Source organism: Tupaia chinensis, unplaced genomic scaffold (genome assembly GCF_000334495.1).
Source record: "Tupaia chinensis unplaced genomic scaffold, TupChi_1.0 Scaffold145519_1, whole genome shotgun sequence".
NCBI lineage: Eukaryota > Metazoa > Chordata > Mammalia > Scandentia > Tupaiidae > Tupaia > Tupaia belangeri.
Window position 1 is genome coordinate 1,497,592 of NW_006205376.1, and position 25,042 is coordinate 1,522,633.

At 38.0% G+C, this 25,042-nt stretch overlaps 1 protein-coding gene across 9 annotated transcripts in view; it reads left to right on the forward strand.

Annotated features, from left to right (window-relative positions):
• Positions 1–25,042, forward strand: part of DNM1L (dynamin 1 like) — a 67,706-nt gene that overhangs the window by 25,380 nt on the left and 17,284 nt on the right. For 4 of the 9 annotated variants that reach the window (XM_006168080.3, XM_006168081.3, XM_006168085.3 and 1 more), the window contains exons 3-10: positions 453–491; positions 1,951–1,997; positions 2,907–2,978; positions 5,278–5,364; positions 8,247–8,409; positions 14,877–14,997; positions 18,022–18,153; positions 19,830–20,036. In XM_006168080.3, coding sequence (XP_006168142.1) covers positions 453–491; positions 1,951–1,997; positions 2,907–2,978; positions 5,278–5,364; positions 8,247–8,409; positions 14,877–14,997; positions 18,022–18,153; positions 19,830–20,036 — 868 coding nt within the window. Of the gene's footprint in view, positions 1–452; positions 492–1,731; positions 1,750–1,950; positions 1,998–2,906; positions 2,979–5,277; positions 5,365–8,246; positions 8,410–14,876; positions 14,998–18,021; positions 18,154–19,829; positions 20,037–25,042 lie in introns of those variants that run through there. The other 5 variants (XM_006168082.3, XM_006168084.3, XM_006168087.3 and 2 more) reach the window with 2 other exon arrangements.

Here is a 25,042-nt window from a genome sequence, read left to right on the forward strand (position 1 = left end):
GCGCTCGCTCTCTCTCTCTCTCTTCATCTTTCTGGTGAGTGCATGCACCCTATAGCAAAAACTTCTCCAAACAAAATAAAAGATACACATCCAAAATTTATTTAATTCACCCATGAGAATGAGAGAAATAGGCACCACCAATAGGGTCCTCATCCTCTGATCCACCCCTAGTCCCAGCCAGCCAGGATCCAGGGCATACTTGCACATGTCCGGCATGCACAGGAAGACCTTGGGATGTGAACCTGAGACCTCTCCTGTGGCCTCAGCACCTTGGAGCCCTGCGTTACCTCAGCCTCTGCAGCTGGCCTCTATTTGTCTATTTTGAATAATTGAATGTTACGTGCCTTTGAAATGTGATCAGATTTCTGCACGTATTGATTTTTTATGAAGGTTTACAATTTTAGGGGTAAGCACTAAACTTATCATTCTGTGCTGTTTCTCTTTAACTACAGACCCTGCTACATGGAAAAACTCAAGACACCTTTCTAAAGGTTTCCTTTCTCCACTTGTTTTGGACCCTTCTTTTCCTATTATGCCTGCATGTGTGCTTATATCCTCCTACAGGCTGCGCGCATTGTTTTTCCGTCCGTTTTTATTTGCCTACCCACATTGATTGCAGGTTTTAGTGATTATTACTATCTTTTTGGCATTGCATCAGAATGCAAGCTTTTGTGGTGGTGAATATAATTTATTTTATTTTTATTTTCAAAAACATGCTTGTCAAGCCAGGCCTCTTTTATATGATAAGGTAAATTTAAAACACCCCTTTGGTGTGTAGTACTTGCCCTTGTGAGTTCTGTTCACCTAGATTACTCCAGTCCTCCAATGAGACTTCTTGGAAGAAGGTACTAAGCTTCAAGTAGGTGAGCATTTTACTTGCAAAAAGGATCCAGTTTTATTTACCATTATTCTACCAAAGAATTGATCCACCTTTCCCTCACTAAATATTTATCTGAATATCTTATAGTCATTTTCATTTTGATTTCAGGTGGCTGATGTGCATTATCCAAAAAACTGATTTAAGACATTTTAAACCTTTGAATTTGGCAAAAGCAAAATAGCTGTGTTCGGGGGAGGTAAAGTTAGATTACCTTTCTACAATGGAACATTTCAGGTGTTTCTGGGAGAAACAGAACAAAACTTGCTCTCTGACTTTCAGACACAGAGTGCACACAGTATGCTTTTCTTTTTTCAGCAAGTGCAGAGGAACAGACCTGTGATTAGAAACCTGGAGCGTGGCAACTCCACATAGTGCATGTATCGGGGCTTTGGTTTTTCTTTTCCTCCATTTTATTTCTTTTCCACCTCCAGTTCCAAGGGCAACATAGTCTTGACTTTGGGGGGAATATCACCTTGAAAGTGCATGTAAGTTACAAAGTCGGTAGCTCCACACCACTGAGAGATCTCTTTAAAGGAATAGCAAATTGTGACTTTATAGGTAACCAACAGGAAATCAAATTTTTTAAAAATGGAAAAATTAGTTGCTTTGGCCATATATATGAATTTTTACCTTGAGTTGTGTATATAAATCGGTTAAATATGCTTTTTGCATTACTCAGTTGGATTCTTTTTCTTCTTGGCTATTAATTGAATACTTGCATCAGAAAAACTGCTTTTATGTGTAAGATGTTTAAATAAATATATACCTTTTACAATAATGTAACTATATACAAAACAGGAAGTGAACAGTTTTATTTATTGTATCTAGATTTCAAATGGTGGGAAGACCTGTGAGCGACTTTACCTGAAGTTAGTGATGTTTTTGAAATACATGATACAATATTTAAGCACAAAAGTATAATTTAACAGAACTTAAAATACTTATTCATTTGTAGTTAATGATGAAATAGGAACAAATAATAATGTGTTTTGTTGCCTTTTTGAATTCCTAACATAAAGATGAAAAGTAATTTCCGTAGTTTCCAATAAATGAGTTTTTCTTTTTTTCAGGGGTAGAAGCAGAAGAATGGGGTAAATTTCTTCACACCAAAAATAAGGTAATCACATAATATGAAAAAATAATTTCAAAGTAAGTTTTGTATTGGTTGATAATTGCAAGTATGTTATTCTGGACTTTCTTTTGTTTTCTCAGTTTACTTATTTATTTTTTCCATATTGGGGAGGCAAGCCCCCATTAGGATCTCCACACCACCATCCATTCCCAGCCAGCTAGGATTGTAGGCATGCACACAGAAGGGAGACCTCAAGACTCAAATTCAGGATCTCCCCTTGTGACCCCAGCACTGTGGAATGTGACATTACCACTACACCACTGTCCTACTGTGGTTGGCCTGTTACGTTGTTTTAAAGCATCTGGTTTTTGTAAAAGAAGTCTTAGTAACATTTCTAACCTCAATAGTTTATTTGAAAAACATTTTAAGTTGAACTCAATTTCTCTAATTTGGAAATTCTTAACTGTTGTGTGGTTTAGGTAAATATGAAAAGCTTATAAAAACTAAATCTGGGATGACCTGGTAGCTTAGTAGTTAAGGGAGCCAGATCCCACATGGCTGACCATAGTTTTGTCCAAGCTCAGGCAGCTTGAGAAACATGTAGGGCACGTGTGCCTACCATCCTGATGGGAGGGAAGAGTGGAGGAGGAGGGATTGCAGTGTGGCCATGCCCCATTGGGGGGTGCTTTCTGTCTGTCTATCTGTCTCTCTCTCTCTGCTGAGCACACACACACTCTGGCAACATAACAATTAATAAATAAATAAATACTATGAATCATATCACCTTTCTCTTTTTCAAAAAACATAAAAAAACATGATTGTAAACACTAGAATTTGTTACTAATTCTCTGAAGCAAAGTCATAGACATTCTTGAAATATATGGATATACAGGCCCCCCTCCCCCACTTAAAAACATTGGATCTTATTTTGTGTTTTTGTTTCAATATTTTTAGCTTTACACAGATTTTGATGAAATTCGACAAGAAATTGAAAATGAAACAGAAAGAATTTCAGGAAATAATAAGGTAGGCATCTTTAAGAGTTGGAAAGTGTAAATATCAGAAAATTTATCAAGTGTGTTCTATATATAATGTGTGAGGGCACTATAAGTTCAAAATCGTGGTTTTGAAACAAATGGAGTATTTTCACAACTGTATTAAAACTTGCTTAAAGTTCCTTTTATTTCTCAGGGCTTTTATGTTTTTCATATAGATGTTCCATTTAAATGTTTATTCTTGATCCTGTCATATACATGCCACTTTATTATATAATTCTATTTAATGCTGTTATAATATTATCTCTTTCTGATAGATTTATTATTCTCTAACTCTGGATGCATTATATAATGTATGACAGACATGTATGAAGTAAGGCTAGATTTATTTATGAAAGAAAAAGAAAAATTAAGTAATTTCAAAGGAGAGATGAAAAGTAATTCATCAGTCATGATTATTTCCTAAGATGATGATGTGAGAGTTTAAAATAAATCAGATGTCTAAGATACTGGTAATCTTGACATCAGGCACCACCATTACTCATCTAAATCCTTCTGTTTTCTCTTCTTTTTTTGTTTTTATTACTTCTCTCTTTTTCTCTCCTTTTTGGTTTTACCTTCATTTTTATATTTTCCAGAGGCACATTTAATCCCACAACTGGGTCCTAGCCTAGTTCTAACACTCAGCATGTATTTATTGAGCTCCGGTATCTGCCAGATACTGTGCTACAGAGGTTATTAATATTTCCTGACAAAAACACTTCTGGAGCCTTGTTAAGTCATTATACCTGGGCAGGATACTAATCTCTATTTGAGTGACCAACTGAGCTTTGCTCATTATTGAACTCCAGGCTGGTAACTTCTGACGTGACTGCTACCTCTGCCATGCTGCCCACATTTTTGTATAACCATGTTACAGAGAAAAGAGAAAAAGTGGCCAGAAACTACATTAGCTTCTCCTTAGTCCTATATAAGGAATAATTTTGGTTTTGAGGATGTTATTAATTACAACACCTAATTATAACACCAGCCCAAATGATCTTTCCTGAAATCCCCATGTATTTATTGAACTCAGCATTGGTGATAATTTTACATAGTACCACAATTTAGAAAGAAAGTGAGACTGTGGTGATTTAGAAATGAAAGTTTTCAGCTACACTAAACTGAATGTCATAAAACATTGAGTCTATATGGCTATAAGCTGCTTCAATTTTGCTAAAGATAGAATTCCCAGAATGTGTTCATCCACAGTGTCTCAAAGATGAAAAAAGCTTACAAACCCAAACATATGGAAAAAAAATCTTCTCTGTTAAATCATTTTGATAATGAAGCAAGTGATTATTTGATCTTATATAATTTCAATTCCCTGAAGGATTTGAAATATCAAATCCTTAGACTGGAGTTGTAAGGTGTTTGGACGAAAGTTTGTACTGGACATGACAAGGGAATGCAATGGCAATAAAGAGCCTGAAAAATACATCTTAGAGAGGCATGCCAGGTATCAACACTTAATGACTTCAGAACACTGGAGTATTTCAGATAGAAAAGTAGTTCAGAGTAACATAATACAGCAAATTTAATTGTACAGGGGATTCAAAGTAAAGGATATTCCAAAAGAGCTTCCTGGAAAATGAGAATTTACTGTGGGTTTAATAAAGGAAATTTAAGGTGGATAAACAGAGGAGAGAACATATTAAAGGATGAAGAAGAATATGTACAAAGCCAGGATATGAACGTATCATAAGTGTCTTTTTATATGTAAATGGCATAATTCTAAAACTTGTAGAGGGCCAGTGGTGAAGAGGAGGGAGTCTACAATATTTATAGAAAATATCAATAAAATAAAAATAAAATACAAAATTCAAAGAAAATACAAATATCTCGAGATTCAGATAAATTTTCTGAATAATCCCTTACTATTCATATCTTGCCACTTGGTATTCAGTGATCAAGAACCAACTTAATTTGGATAGCTTGCTCTCTGTGCCTTATTTTCTGAACTCAGGAACCTCATAAATTTGGATAGTAAGTAATTCTTTGGTTCATCACTTAAGTCTACTGAGCATATTTAAGAAATGATAAAAGATTCGAATCAGGAGAAAAGAATGTGAAATGATACAGAGAAAGTGAATTGCTTATGTTAATGCCGGGGGTTGAGTAGGGTTATGACCAGTTATATAGCTGGCTGCCTTACTCTCACTTGCTCATCAGGTTTTGATTGTTGCAATGTTTCGGGGTGATGCTTTAGTTCATATGTAAAAGCATCTACTTTGATATTTTGTTGAAGTTCTAATGTGATTTTAATGTAATATATTAAAACTTATTTTTAGGGAGTAAGCCCTGAGCCAATTCATCTTAAGATTTTTTCACCCAATGTTGTCAATTTGACACTTGTGGATTTGCCAGGAATGACCAAGGTAAGGAATAACTGTTACTCTTTTGGATGTAGTTGTTTTTACTTGAACAAATATAGTCTTCCCTTAATCCCATAGAGGTTCAGCTTCTTTTTGGAATCACACTTAATCTATTAGAAGCGTTTGATATAGTTGAGCCTAACTTTTACCTCTGAAGCACTTTAATTTACCTGGCTTCCAAGATACTACACTGCAGGATTATCTCCACTCTCACTGGCCACTCCTCCGTCTCCTTTGCTGGTTCCCTCTCATCTCCCCAGTGTTGAACAGTGAGTGTTCCAGGACTTAGTTTTTGGACTGCTTGTCTTTGCTAAGTAGTACACTTATCCCTTTGATTTCATCCAATCTTATAACTTTAAATACATGAGTGTCAGTATTTTGATGTCATGCAAATATCTCCACACTTGTATACCCAACTGTCTAGTTGACATATACACTTAAAATTTAAAGGTGTTTCAGATTTTACATATCTAATACTAAATTCCTGACCTGTCCCTCAGCGAGATTTGACCCTTCTATAGTCTCCCCCACCTCAATAAATGGCATCTCTATTCTACCAATTGCTTAGCCAGTTTGCAGTCATCCTTGACACTTTTTTTAAAAAAAAATTTAAGAATTATTTTATTTAACTTTTGTTTTTCCTCATTTATTTTTAATTTTGACCAGAAAGGGGCAGAGTGAGAGAGCAAGACAGAGGGAACGTGAGAAAACAAGCTACCAGGTCTGGAACTTGAACCACAGTCAGCCATGTGAGAGTCCAGAGCCCTTACCCACCATGCCACCTGCCACCCCAACACTTCCTTATCAAGAAGTTCTGCTTCTTGTCAGCAAGTCCTCTTGGTGCATCTTACCTTTACAGTATACCCAGAACTTTGTCATGCCTTACAAATGATGATATAGCCACTGTTACCTTACCTGGATTACTTTAATAATAATGAATAACAAGATTAACAGGTCTTCCTCATACCTGTTCTTAATCCAGCAGCCATAGTGATGCTATTAAAGTGATAACTGGATTATATTATTATTCCTGGGCTTGAAACCTCCCATCTGCTTCCTATTTCACTCAGAGTAAAACCCTAACATCTTATAGAAACTTAAGGAATCTACTTGATGTGTTCCTATTATTATTTTATTTTTCCTTAAGAGAGATTTTCGCTATAGGGCATGTGTGTTTGCTGGACAGACAGAGAGAGAGAAAGCAAGATATCACCCCCCACCCCCTCCCAGGAGGATGGCCAGCTACAATCCCTTCTCCTCCATTTTCCTCTTGGGATTTTGGGCATGTACGCACACACACCTGGCGTGTGTTTTAAGCCACTGGATCCATGACTTGAACCATGGTCAACTATGTGGCTGTCTAGTGAGGTAACCATTTTGCCATCTTCTGGTCTCATATTCTTTTCCTTATTTCTTCTACTCCAGCTTCCTGTCCTTATTAGTTTACTCTGCCTGGGACATTCTTCCCCCCATGTGTCTGTATGTACTTCTCCATTATTACCTTTAACTTCTGCTCACTGTCTCAAATGTCATTGTCTCATGTCTTCCCTGATTATTTAAAAATATAATGTAAAATATTAACTTAAAATCATAATATTGGATCATTGGAGAAGTCATCATGTATTTTGGAATAGAAAAATACGTCATGACTTTTCCAATGACCCAGTAATTTCTAATCATTCCTTTGCCTGCTGTTCTGCTTTATTTATTTTTCCCTTTATATGAGAAGGGGGTAAGGGAACAAGAGAAGGGGACAGAGACAGAAAAAGGCATCCTTGGGGATAAGCAGATGGTCTAATGGTTACGTTGTCAGATTCCCACGTGGTCGACTGCATTTTGAGTCCTGGACCTGGCAGCTTAAAACTCATGCTGGGCATGTGTGCATGCGTGCTCAAAATCCTGAGAAGAGATGGAGAAGAAGCGATTGTGGCATGGCCATGAGTGATTTCTTACTGTCTGCCTCTCTCTCTGTCTTGCAAGCACATGTGTCCTTTCGCAAAAATCTCTCTTAAAGGGGCTGGCAAGTGGCATGGTGGTTAAAGGCGCTAGACTCCCACATGGCCGACCACGGTTCAAGTCTCGGACCTGGTGGCTCGCTTTCTCACTTCCTCTCTCTCTCTGTCTCTCTCTGATCAAACTGGAAAATAATAATGATAATAATAATAAATAAAGTTAAATAAAATAATTCTTTAAAAAAGAAAACTCTCTTAAAAAAAAAGGAAAAGAAATAGGCATCCTTGATAGAGTCTCACCTTGCCACTCTCCTTTGTCCCAGTATCCTAATTAGCCAGGATTATAGGCAACTGCAGGCTTACCTCAAGTTTTAGGTTGTCCCAGGAACTGTGTCTAGGCCTCCCATATAGCCTCCAGCCTCCCAAGCAGTGGTGCTACCTGTGCATCACCATGGCTGGGCCTGGTTTATTTTTTCCATAGTTCGTACCACCACTTGGATACTATATGCATTTGTCTATAATATATCTCTCATCACTGAAACATAAGCTCTGTAAAGGCAAGAATTTTGGCCTTTTTTCTAACTGACTATGTTAACACAATCTGACATTTGGACAAGTGCCCTCTATAAGTAGGCTGCCAGTAACACTGAATAAATGAATTTGTTGTAAGGCAATAAAACATGGACCCATCCTTAACATGAGATCGTGTTAAATATACATTTTTGTGCAAAAGTAAACTTTTGATATTTCTAAGAGTTAGAGACTTCACACATTACCAAATTTATAAATTCCACTGTAGTATATATATACTACTAATGTCTTTATTTTAACTATTTATCAATGGAAAAATACCTATACTCTTTGTGCTAAGTGGGATGGGGGAGACTGAATTATTTTTATGATCAGCTTCTTGTTTATCTCTGTTTGATTTAGGTGCCAGTAGGTGATCAACCTAAGGATATTGAGCTTCAAATCAGAGAGCTCATTCTTCGGTTCATCAGTAATCCAAATTCCATTATCCTCGCCGTCACTGCTGCTAATACGGATATGGCAACATCAGAGGCACTTAAAATTTCAAGAGAAGTAGATCCAGATGGTAAGGACAGTTGTTAATATTTAATTAGATGTGGGGCCAGGGGGTGGCATGGTGGTTGAGGTGCTAGACTCCCACATGGCCAACTGTGGTTCGAGTTCTGGACCTGGTGGCTTGCTTTCTCACTCTCTCTCTATTGCTCTGTGTATTTCTCTCTGGTCAAATGAAAATAAATGAATAAATAAGTAAAATAAGTAAAATAAATGTTTTTAAAAAAAGTGGCTGTTTCAAAAAATAAATTATTGAGATGCTTGATTACTTGGAAATCTACCTCCAAGAAAGGAATTTTTATTTATTTATTTATTTTATTTTTTTGAGAGGTTTTTGCTATAGGGCGCGTGCACTCGCCAGACAGACAGAGACAGACAGAGAGATAGAAAGTGAGAAATCACCCCCCAGGGGGGATGGCCACGCCGCAATCCCTTCTCCTCTGTACTCCTCTCGGGATCTTGGGCATGCATGCACACACGCCCGGCATGAGTTTCAAACCACTGGGTCCGGGATGCGAACCGTGGTCGACTACGTGGGAGTCCAGTGATATAGCCACTACGCTAACTACTGGTCCCGAATTTTTATTTTAAAAAGGAGTATCTCTAGATGTTAATGTAGACTTAAAAAATGATACTTTTCTATTTTGCTTATAGTTTCAAATAGAAATTCTGATGGAAAAAGTTATGAAGTTGTCATACAGGCTAGGCAAAAATACTTCATTTTTATATTTGTAGTGATTAAGAAAGGAAAATGGCTTTGCAAAAATGGTTTCTTGTTTTTGTATAAATAAAAATGACTTGGGGTTTTTAGTGACTAACATTTCCTTTTTCTTTTTCTTTTTCATGGAAGGATTTTTTTTTTTTTTTTTTCTTTTTGAGAGAGAGATTTTTTACTATAGGGTACATGCACTTGCCGGAGAGACAAAGAAGAAAGTGAGAAATCACCCCCAAAGAGTGTTGGCCACGCTGCGGTCCCTTCTCCTCTAGTTTCCTCTTGCGATTTTGGGTATGCATGCACATGCACCCAGTGTGAGTTTTAAGCCACTGGGTCCAAGATTTGAACTGTGGTGGACTACATGAGAATCCAGCGATGTAACCATTATGCTATCTGCTGGTCCTAGGATTTTTTTTTTTTTTTTGAGAGAGATTTTTGCTTTGGGGTTCATGTACTTGCTAGAGAGACAGACAGAATGTTAGAAGTCACCCCCCAGGGGGATGGCCATGCTATAATCCCCTCTCCTCCATTCTCCACTCAGGATATTGGGCAAGCATAAATACACACCTGGCGTTGTTACAAGCCACCAGGTCTGGGACTCAAACCGCAGTCAACAATGTGGTAGTTTAGTGACGTAACCATTACATCATCTACTGGTCCCTTATAAAGCATTCTTTTTTTTTTTTTTTAATAATTATTTATTTAATTTTATTTAGTCATTATTTTAATTTGACCAGAGAGATACATAGAGAGAAAGATAGGGGAAGTGAGAAAGCAAGCCACCAGGTTCGATATTCGAACCACAGTCGGCCACGTGGGAGTGTCCAGCACCTTAACCACCAGGCCACCTGCTGGTCCCCCTTAAAGCATTCTTAACCCAAAGGATTATTTCCTACTGTGGGTCAGTGATGCTTAACTAATTATGTAGGTGCATCTCTTAGTATATATAAAATGCTAGCTCGTTTGAGAATTGTTATTGCTGTTAATAAATATATGCTTTGCCCCATAAAGAAACCATTTCTTTTTTCACCCCAGTATTTGAATGGTCTGAAGGATATGTCTTTCTGCTTTGAAGATTCTCAGAATTTAAAAAAAAACAAACTGATAGGAAATGTTATTGCTAAGGCTGCCAACTAATCCTCTAAGCAGTGTTATTTAAAATGTTTATTTCAGATTTGTAAGAACCTTTTTACTAATGAATAATATTCATTTCAGTTAGATTAAAAATAACCTATATTAAAGAGGATTTTTTTAAACTTTATTTTTATTATTTAAACCTTTAAGCATTTTATATGTATTAATACTATTTTAAACTGAACTTTGAGACATGATATGCTTTTGGTTTAGTAGTCCTAACCTAGTAATACACAGTAAGGAAATAACTCAGTATTACATATAATATCAAAAAATGAGAATTGTGGAGCCAGCAGGTGGTGTGGTGGTTAATGCACTAGATTCCCATGTGGCCAACCATGTTCTGAGTCCCAACCTGGAAGCTTGAAAAATAATGCGGGGAGATACATTAATGAGCTTACTCTTTTCTGCCTGTGGATGCTGCTAGGTTAGCATTGTTGAAGTCTCTCTTCCCACTGCCTTCATGTCTACGTCGGAGTCTCCTAAAGAGCCTGAACAACTCTGGAAACTTTATTAGAAGGTTGAGCTTTGAAACGATCAATGAGAGGGACCAGCAGATGGCATAATGGTTACGTCGCTGGTCTCCCACATAGTCAACTGCAGTCAAGTCCCAGATCTGGCTGCTTAAAACTCACGCCATGCGTGTATGCCCAAGATCCCAAGAGGAGAATGGAGGAGAAGGGACTATGACGTGGCCATTGCCCTGGGGGGTGATTTCTCGATTTCTGTCTCTTTGTCCCTGTCTGGCAAGCGAATGTGCCCTATTGAGAGCCTGAGGAGCCATTTTGAGCAACGGGGAACACTTGGGGACTGCATGGAAATGTGAGATTCAAACACCAAGCACTTGTATGCCACTGTGGAAGAGGTAGATGCAGCTGTGAATGCAAGGCGATCTAAGGTGGATGGAAGAGTTGTGGAACTAGTGAGGGCTGTCTTAAGAGAAGATTCTCAAATACTAGGTGCCCACCTAACTGAAAAAGAGCTCCGTTAGTGGCATTAAAGACCCTGAAGAACATCACCTAAGGGTTATTTAAAACAGTATGGGGAGGGACCAGCACTTAGCATAATGGCTATGTTGCTGGATTCCCATGTAGTCGACCGCAGTTCAAGTCCCGGACCCGGTGGCTTAAACTCAAGCCAGGCACGTGTGCGTGTGTGCCCAAGATCCTGAGAGGAGAATGGAGGAGAAGGGATTGCGGCGTGGCCATCCCCTCTGGGGAGTGATTTTTCACTTTCTGTCTCTATGTCTCTCTCTCTGTCTGGCAAGCGCACGTGCCCTATAGCGAAAACCTCCCCCCCCCAAAAAAAAGAACAGTATGGGGAAATTGAAATGATTGAAATCATGACTGACTGAGGCACTGGCAAGAAGAGGGGCTCTGCTTGTGTAACCTTTGGTGATCGTGACTCTGTGGATAAGACTGTCATTCAGAAATACCATATTGTGAATGCCACAACGGTGAAGTGAGGAAAGCCCTGTCCAAACAAGGGATGGCTAGTGCTTCCTCCAGCCCAAGAGGTTGAAGTGGTTCTGGAAACTTTGGTGGTGGTCAAGGAGGTGGTTTTGGTGGTAATGACAACTTTGGTTGTGGAGGAAACATCAGTGGTCGTGGTGGCTTTGGTGGCAGCCGTGCTGGTGGCAGATAGGGTGGAAGTGGGGATGGCTACAATGGATTTGGTAATGGTGGAAGTAATTCTGGAGGTGGTGGAAGCTACAGTGATTTTGGCAGTTACAACAGTCAGTCTTCAAATTTTGGACCCATGAAGGGTGGAAACTTTGGAGACAGAAGCTCTGGCCATTATGGCAGTGGAGGCCAATACTTTGCCAAACCATGAAATCAAGGTGGCTATGGCGGTTCCAGCAGCAGCAGTAGCTATGGCAGTGGCAGAAGGGTTTAATTAACTGCCAGGAAACAAAGCTTAGCAGGAGAGGAGAGCCAGAAAGTGACAGGGAAGCTACAGGCTACAACTGATATTTGTGAACTCAGCCAAGCACAGTGGTGGCAGGGTCTAGCTACTACAGGGAAGACATGCTTTACACAATACTCATGCGTATGGCAAAACATGAGGGCTGTATTTGTGACTAATTGTATAACAAGTTATTTTAGTTTCTGTTCTGTGCAAAGTATAAAGCATCCCAACAAAGAGTTTTAATGGAGCTTTTTTTGTTTTTTTGCACTCATGCTTTTGATTGCTAAATGTAATAATCTGATCATGATGCTAAATAAATGTGTCTTTTTAAAAAAAAAAAAAAAATCATTCTGAGTGTATGTGTGTGCATGCCCATAATCCTGAGAGGAGAGTGGAGAAGAGACTGCTGTGTGGCCATCCCCCGAGGGAGCAATTTTTCACTTTACCTCTCTCCTGTCTGTCTCTCTCCAGTGAGTATATCCACCCTCTGGCAAAAATCTAAAAAAAGAGAATTGATTCAATACTGCCAGCATCAAAAATGATTAAATAAATTAGATCATGATAAAACAGAAAATAATTTTAAAAGGTGGCTTTGTAGATTTGGTGCAATATAGAAAAATGCTTATGATTAGAAAATGCTATGTGTAAAATTATGTACGATGAAGAGCAGCTAGAACTTTCATACATTGCTAGTGGGAAACATGTTGGCAATTTCTTTCTATTTTTAAAGAATTATTTATTTATTTATTTATTATAATTTTTTTCACATGCATTTTTCCAGAGAGAGAGGGAGAGAGGGAGGGTGAGCAAGAAAGCAAGGCTCTAGGTCTAGGACTTGAACCATGGTCGGCCATGTGGGAATTCCAGGACCTTAACCATCAGGCCACCTGCTGGCCCCTTGACAGTTTCTTACACAGTTAAATCAGAAATTCCACTCCTAGGAATTTACCCATCTTAAATGAGAACCTATGTTTATATAAAAACCTGTACGCAAGTCTATTGTACCTTTATTCATAATTTGCAAAAACTAGAAAAAACTCAAATGTTTTTCCAAAGGAAATGAATAACCAAATTATAATGCATCCATACAATGGAACACTACCCAGAATAAAAAGGAATGAACTATAGGTAGCTCTCCAACATGATGGCTCTCAAATGCATTATGCTAAATGAAAGAGGCCAGATTCAAAGTCTTATGTATTAACTATATATTAGGTTATTGAGAAAGTAATAGCGTGTTTTCCTATGCAAAAACACATCATGACTTTCCTGACGACCCAATAATTCCATTTATGTAATAGTTTAGAAGAGGCAAAGCCAGAAAGTGGAAAATGATTTGATTGTTTAACACAAGAAAATTTAGGGGGGATGGGCCAGTAGCATAGTGGTTAAATGCTGTGCTTTGGGAACTCGATCCCACATGGCCAACTGCAGTTTGAATCCTAGCCCCAGAGGCTTGTAAAGCACTTGTGGTGTTTGCTTACCCAAAATCATGGCAGAGAGATGAAGGAAAGAGATTGCAGTACGACCATACCCCATTGGGATGTGTTTTTTTTTCTCTTTCCCCTTCTCTCTTTTTTTTCTGTAGTGAGTGCACGTGACCGCTGGAGATTTAAAAAATTGGGGAGGACAACAGAATTGTCTCCTTTAGGTGGTAGTGACATACTTCTTTGCATTTGTCAAAACTCATAAAACTGTAAATTATAAAAAAGAATAATTGTAATTTCAAGAAGGAAAAAAATGCTTTTAAAATGTTAGGTCTATGTCAGCAGGTGGCATGGTGATTAAGGTACTAGATCCCACAAGGCTGACCCCATCGCTAATGGTTTGAGTTCCATATCCTGTGGCTCAAAAAAACATGCTGGTCATGTATGCCTCCATGCCCAAAATCCCAAAAGGAGAATGGAGGAGAAGGGATTGAAGAGTGGCCATCCTCCTTTGGGGGTGTTTTCTCACTTTCCCATCTTCTCTGTCTCTGTCTCTGGTGATTGCATGCACCTTACAGAAAAAAAAAAAAAAAGTTCTAAGACATAATAAGACATTACTTAAAATATTTTTAAAAATTATATATGATGCTTAAACTTACTTACAGAGCTGGATCTGTGGCATGTGGTACTGTGCTACTTAAGAGAAGTGGGGTTCCATACAGTGACCATGGTTCAAATTTCTGGTCTGGTTGGACCGAGACATGCAGGGCGTGAGCACAAGCACGCCCGAGATCCTGGGGGCTGGAAGACTGGAGCAAGGGGATCTGGACGGGATCAGATCCTGTGGCGGGTACCCTTCTCACTCTCTTTGTCTCTCTCTCACCCTTGCCTGTCGCATGTCCATACTTTATCATGAATAAAGAAAAAAATGATTTTTAAAAACGTACTTGTAGGGAGGTCAGCAGGTGGCGTGGTGGTTAAGGACTCTGCACTCCCACATGGCTGATTGCAGTTCAAGTTCCAGACCTAGCGGCTTTTTCACTTTGCCTCCCTCTCTCTCTTGCTCTGACCCTCTATGGTAAAATTAAAAATAAATAAATAAAGTTAAATAATAATAAAAATAATAATACATTTTTTCAAAAGTACTTGTAGGTAAAGCTTAGAAAAGCATTACTATAAAGTGATGAAGCTGTTATGTCATGTGGGATTAGAGATGAGAGTTTTTTTTTTTTTTTAAATAAATACTGAACGACTTTATTAAGTGGATCATTTTCTTTCTTTTTTTGCATTCCCCAGGTCGCAGAACCCTCGCTGTAATCACTAAACTTGATCTCATGGATGCGGGTACTGATGCCATGGATGTATTGATGGGAAGGGTCATTCCAGTCAAACTTGGAATAATTGGAGTAGTTAACAGGTTAGCAATCAGGAATGAGATAAGAACTGTAGGATTCTCATTTCAGAGCAATTTGAATTTCTAAAATCATTCTGAAATGTGATATTGTCCTACTTTTTTTCCCCATTACTATCATCTTGGTATTGCTAAAGAATTCATCACTGTAAAGGGAGAAGAAGAATTCACTAAAGTCTCCTATGGACATTTTCAATAGAAAATGTTTCTAAAGTAAACAGTGCCACGTAATGGAAAACAATTTAATAGCCAGACATTAAGAGTTCTTACCGGGACCAGCAGTTGGCGTAATGGCTGTCACCGGACTCCCATGTAGTCAACTGCAGTTCGAGTCGTGGAGCTGGCGGCTTAAACTCAGGCCAGGCGCTTGTGCTTGTTTGCCCAAGATCCTGAGAGGAGAATGGAGGAGAGGGGATTGTGGCGTGGCCATCCCCTGGGGGAGGGGGAATTTCTCACTTTCTGTCTTTCTGGTGACTGCACAAACCCTATAGCAAAAACCTCTCCAAAAAAAAGAAAAAGAAAAAAAAAGAATTCTTACCTATTCTGTTAAACTATATGAGGAAGATACTGAGTAAGAAAGAAAAAGTATTATTTAATTGGCACCCAATCAAGAAGGAGTTTAAAGTGTTAAGTGGTAGGATTTTAATAGATTGGTTTAACTTGTAGCATTCGTGATTTTGTGTAACTGATATTCAACCAAGATATGACTTGGAGAAGTTTTATTAAAGGAATCCTAATTATACATAGCTGATATTAAAACTGCAAAACTGGGGACCAGCCGTTAGCGTAATGGCTATGTTGCTGGACTCCCACGTAGTCGACCGCAGTTCGAGTGCCGGACCCGGTGGCTTAAACTCATGCCAGGCGCGTGTGCTTGCGTGCCCAAAATCCTGAGAGGAGAATGGAGGAGAAGGGATTGCGGCGTGGCCATCCCCCCTGGAGGGTGATTTCTCGCTTTCTGTCTCTCTGTCTCTCTCTGTCTGGCTGGCGAGCGCATGCGCCCTATAACAAAAACCTCTCCAAAAAAAAAAAAAAACCTACAAAAGTGTTATCGAGTGTCTAATTATATTTTAGAAACTCTACTGTGAGCAATTTGCAAATGTTATCTCTAGAATCCTCGTAACATCCTGTGAGGTAGGTGTTGATGTCTACTTTATAATCAGAAAACTCAGGTACATTTACCAAAGCTGGCTAGTGCAAAGTAAGGCTGAATTCAAGAAACTATTTTTTTTTCTTTTTTTGGAGAGGTTTTTTTTGCTATAGGGCGTGTGCGCTCACCAGAAAGAGAGAGACAGAGACAGAAAGCGAGAAATCATCCCCCAGGGGGGATGGCCACGCTGCAATCCCTTTTCCTCCATTCTCCTCTTGGGATCTTGGGCACGCACGCACCCGTGCCTGGCATGCGTTTAAGCCGCCAGGTCCAGGACTCAAACCGCGGTGGACTACGTGGGGGTCTAGTGACACAGCCATTACGCTAAGTGCTGGTCCCAAGGCTGAATTCAAAGATCGTTCTTAGTCCATAGCCTTTATATGAAGGGACTTCAAAAAGTTCCTGGAAAAAAAAGGGAATTAAAATATCTTCTTATTTTGGTGTAAAATATTTTGAAATCCACTTTTTTCCACGAAATTTTTGAAAATCCTCCAAGTAGAAAAAACAAACAAAAAACAAAACAAATTATTAAGAGATCTGAGTTCTAGTCCTAGTTATTCTACAAACTCAAAACAATGTGGATTCAAATAACATTCAACCACTTTTGGTTTTAAGGCTTTTAAAATGAAAATGCCTTTACTAAGAGATTATTTAAGATTCACTTCATTTGTCAGCTTCTGTTCACATGTCCTTCCAACCTACTTCTACATATATACATATGTACACGTGGATATATATATACGGCTCCCCCAAATCTAGCTATCTCCCTTTTCAGGCAAGCAGGTGGTATAATACTATTGTGGTATTTGTAGATGACTCCTTTTCAAGTTAACTATTTTTGGTAGAAATTAGTTGCTGACCATGAGTTAAAAATGTGCAGTTGGTTAAGATACACACACACAAGAGTGAGCAGATGGTGTTGTGCTTAAGGCGCTGGACATTCCCACATGGCTAACCACGTTTGAGTCCTGGACCTGGTGGCTTACTTTCTCACTTTCTCTCTCTCTCTCGGTCTCTCTGATCAAATTAAATGAATAAATAGATAAAATGAAAATAAATAATTCTTTTTTAAAAAAAAAAAACAAGATGCACACACATATTTATTTAGATTTTTGCCATAGGGCACATGTGCTTACTGGAGAGAGAGAAAAAGAGAAAGTGAGAAATCACCTCCCAGGAGAGTTGGCCACACTGCAGTTCCTCTCCTCCATTCTCGAGCTGCTGGGTCCTGGACTCAAACCACACAGTTGGCCATATGTGATCCGGTGCCTTAACTACCATGCCACTTGCTGGTCCTGAGATACACTTATATTTTTATGCCTATCTGTAATGATACTTTAAAGTATTGCTTTTGACTATAGATAATGGTAATAAGGCCCAAACTATTTACATGTTAATTACTTTTACATCAAATAATTTGAATCTTGACTGGGCTACTTAATGTATAACCTTGGATAAATTAGTTAATCCTGCTAAGGCTCAGTTCATTGCTATAAAATGGAATGATAATCCCTGTCACATAGAAATACTGTAAAAGTTGGAGCCAGCAGGTGGCATGGTGGTTAAGGGCGCTGTACTCCCACATGGCCGACCACAGTACAAGTCCTGGGCCTGGTGGCTTGCTTTCTCACTTTCCGTCTCTCTTGTTCTCTCTCACTCTGTCCCTCTCTAGTCAAATTTGAATGAATGAATGAATAAATAAATAAGTAAAATTAAATAATCCTTAAAAAAAAATACTGTAAAAGTTAAACGAGCCATGTCCAGTGTTAGGAAACAATGCCTGTGACTGTCATCATCACTGGCATCTCTGTCATTATCTAAGCAAAGGAGAGAACTGCAATTGACTTTAGTTGAACATTTCTGTTATTTTTTAACCTCAGGAGCCAGCTAGATATTAACAATAAGAAGAGTGTCACTGATTCAATCCGGGATGAATATGCTTTTCTGCAAAAGAAATACCCATCTCTGGCTAATCGAAATGGGACAAAGTATCTTGCTAGGACTCTAAACAGGTAAGTCTTTATCTTTTAAAAATAAGATGTTTTATTTTGCCAGTAGGTGTCTGAGACAGTTTATTATCAGTTCCTTATATTTTCACACTATTTCTTACATAGAAGTTCTTGTAAAGTAGACATGTCTATTTTTATTAAGTTGGTTGACATTAAATCATGTAGTCTAGAATGCTGAAGTGAATTTTAAGATGTTTTAATTATGAAATTCACGACAGTCAATTTAGTTTGAGGCTGTAACCAGGGAGCAGATGACTTCATTTCCACTTCAGATTTTAGGAACCGAATTAAAATGTCTAATTTTTACATGGTCTATTTTTAGTTTAGGATGTCTCCTATTCTTATGCATCATAGAAACAGTTTATGCTGTATACCTTGAAGTCTGAATAACCATCGATGGTGTAGGGACTAGAATACCTTTCTAGATGATTTATACATGACTAAAGTGAAATTCTCTTATTTTTGTCTTATCACCTAAGTTATAAAAACTGATAAGATTGACTTTTACTATGCTGGGTATAGAATTGGACTGATCAGCTTACTTTCTTTGGGGAACTGTAATAATATGAAAATAATTTGCATTTAAAACATTTATAATTAGGTTAAAGCCAAATTTAAAAAGCATGGGGAGTTTCCCTGTCATTTTTTTTTTCCAGACTATTTACTTCTAAAGTTGCATTTTTTCCTGCTCTTGTGAAATAACCAAAGCATGTTTTTTTTTTTCCCCTAGTTCTCACACAGCCATTCAATATAGCATAATGTTTCTGAGACCAGGTGTTTTAGAGGTTTTTCTCATAAACCAAGTAAGAATTTCTCCAGGGTTTTAGCTGGAAATAACTCTTCAAATTAACTTATTTTTGGTAGAAATTACAGGTAAAATATACAGCCGGTATTCTCTAACTCAATTAGATTTGGACACTATTTACCTGGAGATAGCTCATATCTCACAGATTGAGGGCTCAGTCCCACGAAATGGTCTCCTCCCTTCCAGGATGTCAGCTGCAAGCACAGGTTTTGAACTGTGCTTTGAGTTTCCCACTTCCTCCTCAGTTCGATTGTTAGAGCAGCTCAAGAAACTCAGGAAATCCCTCATCTTTACTTGTTTATTATAATGGATGGTTCAGAGGATACAAACAGGTGGAAGAGACCCACAGGGCAAAGCATGTGAGAAGGGGTGTGGAGCTCCCATGCCATTTCTGGGCAAGCCACTGTTGGGAACCACCATGTGTTTGGCTCTCTGGAAGTTTGTGACCTCTGTCCTTTGAGGTTTTATGGAAGTTTCAGTGTGGGCATGGCTGATTATACCCTGAGCCAGCGGTGATCAACTCTACCTCTAGCCTCTCTCCCTTCCCTGGGCTTTGGAGAATGGGGCTAAAAGCCTCAACTTTCTAATCATGCCTTAATCTTTCTGGTGACCACTTCTTATCCTGGAGCTATCTAGGGGATCCCAGCCACTGTCCTCTCATTAGCATATAAAAGGTACTCTGAAGATTCCAAGGACATTAGGAACTATATGCCAGGAAATATGGATAAAGTCCCAGTGTATATTTTAGGGTCTTACCCCTGTCAAGGCAAATCACTTGACAGGGTTTCCTGTTGTTTGCATTTGATAATTTGACTTATTTGGAGTGTGAGAATACAATTTTACTTTAAAATCCTTCCCTTCTATACTTTGTTAGGTTACTGATGCATCACATCAGAGACTGCTTACCAGAGCTAAAAACAAGAATAAATGTTCTCGCTGCTCAGTATCAGTCACTTCTGAATAGCTACGGTGAACCTGTGGATGATAAAAGTGCTACTCTACTGCAGCTTATTACCAAATTTGCCACAGAATACTGTAACACTATTGAAGGAACTGCAAAATATATTGAAACTTCAGAGCTGTAAGTAAGAAATTTTTATATAGATTCAGGTACCTGGATTTCTAGGTCACTTTATCTTCATGAAAGTGACTTTAACTGAGATTGTGGTTTTTTATCTATGTAACAGGAAATAATTTTGTAAAAGTTAATAGATTATATCTAATGTATGTGTAAAAATGCTTTATAAATGATGTAAAAGCACAGTAAAAGTTTCAGATATTTTTAACAATATTTTAATTAATAAGCATTTAAAAATATTTTTTAATTAAAAATTTTAAAAATTTCTTTCTTCAATACATACAGTATTATTGTTCATGAAAAATTAGAAAATTCAGATAAGAAAAAAAAATTTATAAAACCCTAAATCACCTTTAATTTCACCAACCAAATATAATTCTGGTCAAGTATGGCACTGATCTAGACATTTTTTTGTTTATAAAACACATAGATGCCGGCATCACTCAACGTCATTTGTTTGTTTGTTTTAAATTGCCAAAAAGTGAATGAACTTGCTAAAAAGAGACAGAGAGAGAGGTAGAAAGCACCCTCCAATGAGGCATGGTCACGCCACAATTCTTTCTCTATTTCGCCATTCTGTCAGGATTTGGGGCATGCACATACACATGCCTGGCATGTTTTTCAACCCACTGGGACCAGGATTCAAACTGGAGTCAGTCATGTGGGATCCAGCCCCCTTAACCAGTAGGCTATGGGGCCAGCTCACACAGCTTCAGAAATGGGATGCTATACATGGTATTTTTAACTCATTCTTTATATTAACATGTCACAAACAGTTTTCTAAGAATAATATACATTACATTATCAGTCTGAAGATATGCATGCTATTTTACTTTCTAGATACATCCTCATTTGTTGAACCAGTCCCCTACTATTGGATAGTTTGTTTTCATTTATATGCAGATATAAACCATGTTGTGATGGACTACCTTGCACCTATCTTTGGAGCATGTATCCAATAACTGAGGATAAATTCCTGGGAGAGTTACTAGATTATAAGGTATAATGTCATAAAGGTCTTTCATTACATATTGCATACTATTAGCATACTGTGTAATTTTACTACTTACAGTATGTAAGAATGTCCATTTCTATATATCCTCATTTAAGAAAATAAAACTATTTTGAAATAATTTAGACTCACAGGAAGATGCAAAGGAATGTACAGGGAGGTTCTTGCACACTTCACTACCACTCCCAGTGTTGGCATGATGTCTTGGAGAACTGTAGTGCAACAAACAAAAGAAGAAAATAGACATTGAAACAATCCAATGAGTACATTCAGATCTCATCAATTACTCATGCACTTGTGTTTGCATGTGTAGTTCTATGTACCTTTGTGTGATCTAGATAGTCTTTCATGTGAGTTCCCTAAAGCAATAGCATATTTAACAAACTAATTACTGATGGTTATTATATGTATGGCCTATTAAGGTAAATAAAGATTACTACAGTAGGAAATTAAATAGTTTAGTGGTTAAGATAGTGGGTCCAGTCAAGGTAATAGAAGCTTCATCAGGTGGTCAAAATATAATTATTTTTTATTTAAATACTTCTATTATTTAAGTATAATACATATTCAGAAAAGTATGTACAACATATATAACAGTTTTATAAAAAATCAGTTACTGTTACATACTCAAACTTCCAGGGCACTGAAGGAGGGACCATTTATATTTCTTCTAGGTGTTAGAAGAGCTCCATAGTTAAGAAGATATTTGAATTAAGGTCTGAATAGCTAGGGAACGCAGTAAAGAGAGGGCTTTCTATGTTTTAGGAACAGCACAGAACAGTACAAGGTGTACTTGGAGAATAGCATGTATTGCGACAGGACTTAATGGGATAGGGCAGGAAGGGTATATCTAGGAACTAGATCACAGAAAGTCTTGAATATCTGCTCAGAATTTGGAGAACTTCATACTGTAGAAAATAAAACATTTTTGGTCATATAAGAAACTTATTTTAGGAGGATAATTCTTGTCTTCCTGGAAAATTAATTGGAGAAGGAAAAGGGTTGGGGGCAGAGAGACTAATTACATACTCGTTAAGTACAAGATTCAGTGGCATTACAGTCATGTGTCACGTAAAGATGGAGAAGTGTTCTAAGAAATGTGTCGTTCAGTAATTTCACCTTTTTATGAAAAACATAAGAGTGTAGTTAAAACAACACACTAGGCTATGCGGTGTAACTTACTGCTCTGAGGCTACAAACCTGTACAGTATGTTCCTGTACTGAAGACGATAGGGAACTATAACACACAAGTAAACGTGTGTATGTAAACATAGAAAGGACAAAGTAAAAATATGGTATAAAAGATAAAAAATTGGCCTTACTGTGGGGTCACAGGCAATAGGGCACTGCTGCAAGAGCTGGGGCCATGTAGCAGACTCGGGTTCAGATTTTGGACTAACCAGAACAGTCCAGGTGTAGAAGTGTGTGTCCATCATCCTAGCTAACTAGAGGGCTGGGGCAGAGGATCACAATGGCAAGACCCTTTCAATAGCAGATGTAACATCACTTGCTAGCCCCTCACCCCTGATCTCCTCTTGTATGTCTCATCAAAAAAGTAAATAAAATAAAATAAAAATAGTACATCTGTAAAGACACTTATCAAGAGCTTGCAGGATGAATGAGTTGCTCTGAGTGCACCAGTGAGTGATGGTGAGTGAATGTGAAGGCCTAGATGACTGATTACTGATAACTATATAAACACCTAGGCTACACTAAATTTATAAAAACATTTTTCTTCATTAACAATCTTATTGTAACTTTTACCTTATAAACTTAAAAAGATTTTTTAAACTTTTGCCTCTTTTGTCATAAATTAGCTGATAACATATTATATAGCTAAACCAAAATATTTTTCTTTTGCCTTTCTTTAAATTTATTTTATAAGCGAGAGAGATAAAGCAACCTAACGGGGTTCTGATGCCATGTTCCACTCCCAGCTCTCAGCCAGCCCTGTGTACTCAGGGAGTCTTCAGACTTGAAACTGGAACTTTCCCATGTGGGATCGCCTCTCAGTGTCATGTTATACTTTGTGCCACAGTGTGATCCCTATTTTTTTCCTTTATATCCTTATTCCTCTCTTTCTTTTTAAACTATTTTGTTAAAAACTAAGACACAAATAGAGACGTTAGCCTAGGTGTACAAAGGGACAGGATTAGCAGTTTTACCATCTTCATCTCCATATGATATCCTACTTGGAAGACCAAGATGAACAAAACAACAGAGATTAAATCAAGCAAAAGAGAAAATGATACAATCGAGAGACTTGGTAAATACGAGATGTATGAGGCTCCTGCTAGCATGCTGTTTTATAGTAAATTTAAGGAGGTGCATACGCTAAAATAATGATAAAATATGTAGGCTAGTAAATATATAACCCAGTAACATAGTCATTTATTATCGAGTACATATATGTACTATATATAGTCATATTGCTGTACTTTTATATGACTGGCAGTGCAGTGGGTATTTCTGCATCAGGATCACCACAAATACATGAGTAATGAGTAGAAAATGCATTGTAATGTGACATTAAGATAGCTGCGTCTCAGGGCCAGAAGGTGGCAGTGTGCTTTTAGGTGCAGGATTACCACATGGCTCACCATGGTTCGAGTCCTGGGCCTGATGACTTGAAAATCCCACCAGGCATATGTACATGTTTGCCCAGATCTTGAGAGAATGGAGAAGGGACTGTGGCATGGCCATCCCCCGATGGGTGATTTCTCACTTTCCCTGTCTCAGCATGTGTATGTGCCCTATGACAAAAACCTTTATTTTCAAGAATTTTTTGTTTATTATCATTATTTTAAAATTTGCTTTAGGGCATGCATGCTCACCAGAGAAACAGGGGAAGAAGGAAAGTGAGAAAGCAAACCACCAGGTCTGGGACCTGAACCATGGTCAGCCATGTTGGAGTCCAGCGCCTTACCAACACACTCCCTGCTGGCCCTGACAAAACCGTAAAAAAAAAAAAAAAAAAAAAAAAGAAGATTATGTCTCTAGGTGGTAGGAATTTTTTAGAACCATTATAATCTTATGGGATCTCTGATATATGAGGTTCATTATTGATGGGAACATCATTATGGGAGTGTATGGCTATAATTATATTCATAAGACCATGCAGCCTTAACTAGTATCTACTTCCAAAGTCTTTTTATCACTTCAATACAAAGTCTGTACCTTTTACAATCAGCTATTCCTGTTAATATCTCCCTCAGAGTTCCTGGTAACCTCTACTTTGCTTACGGTGAATGAATATGCCTAGTCTAGACAATCATATGAATGGAATTATAAGATATTTGTCCTTTTTTACTTGGCTTCAGTTAACATAATGTTAGACTAGCACCTTTTGCCTGAACTGCCATTTAAAAAGAATTGAATGGTGGTAGTAAAAATTAAGAAGGGATGATTATATTATAATAAAGGTTATTTGTAGAATTCAACTGGATTTGAATAAAAAAAGATAATACCAGGGTTTCTAGTCATGAAACAAGATAGAAAACATAATGTGCTCATCAGTACTGATCAGGAAATTTTATTTGTTCAGGAGTAGGCAGCTGGTATCCCACCAGTTAAGAATAATTTTCATATTGTAATTACTGTAAAATTTTTTCATGAGAGAAAGTGCATGTGTGTGAGGGAAAGGGAAAGCAATATTTCTGACAGGTTCTTGCTATGCTGCAATCCTCCTGCCACAGCCTCCTGGTTAGCTAGGACCACAAGAGTACCCACTGCACTCTGGCCTATATGAGCTAGAAGCTGAGCCCGGCCTGCTGAGCTGCCTCAGCCATCACAGTGGTGCCTTCTCTTGTGCTACTATAGCTGGGCCTGTAGACATTTTTTAATGTAAAGATGAAAAAAAACATTCTAAGAATGTTGTGACATGTGAAACTGTACAAAATTCAGATTTTAGTGTGTGTAAGTTTTCCTGCAACATGGGCCTGTGCTCATTCGTTTACTTACTACTTAGGTCTGCATTCGTGCTTAATGGCAGAGCTGA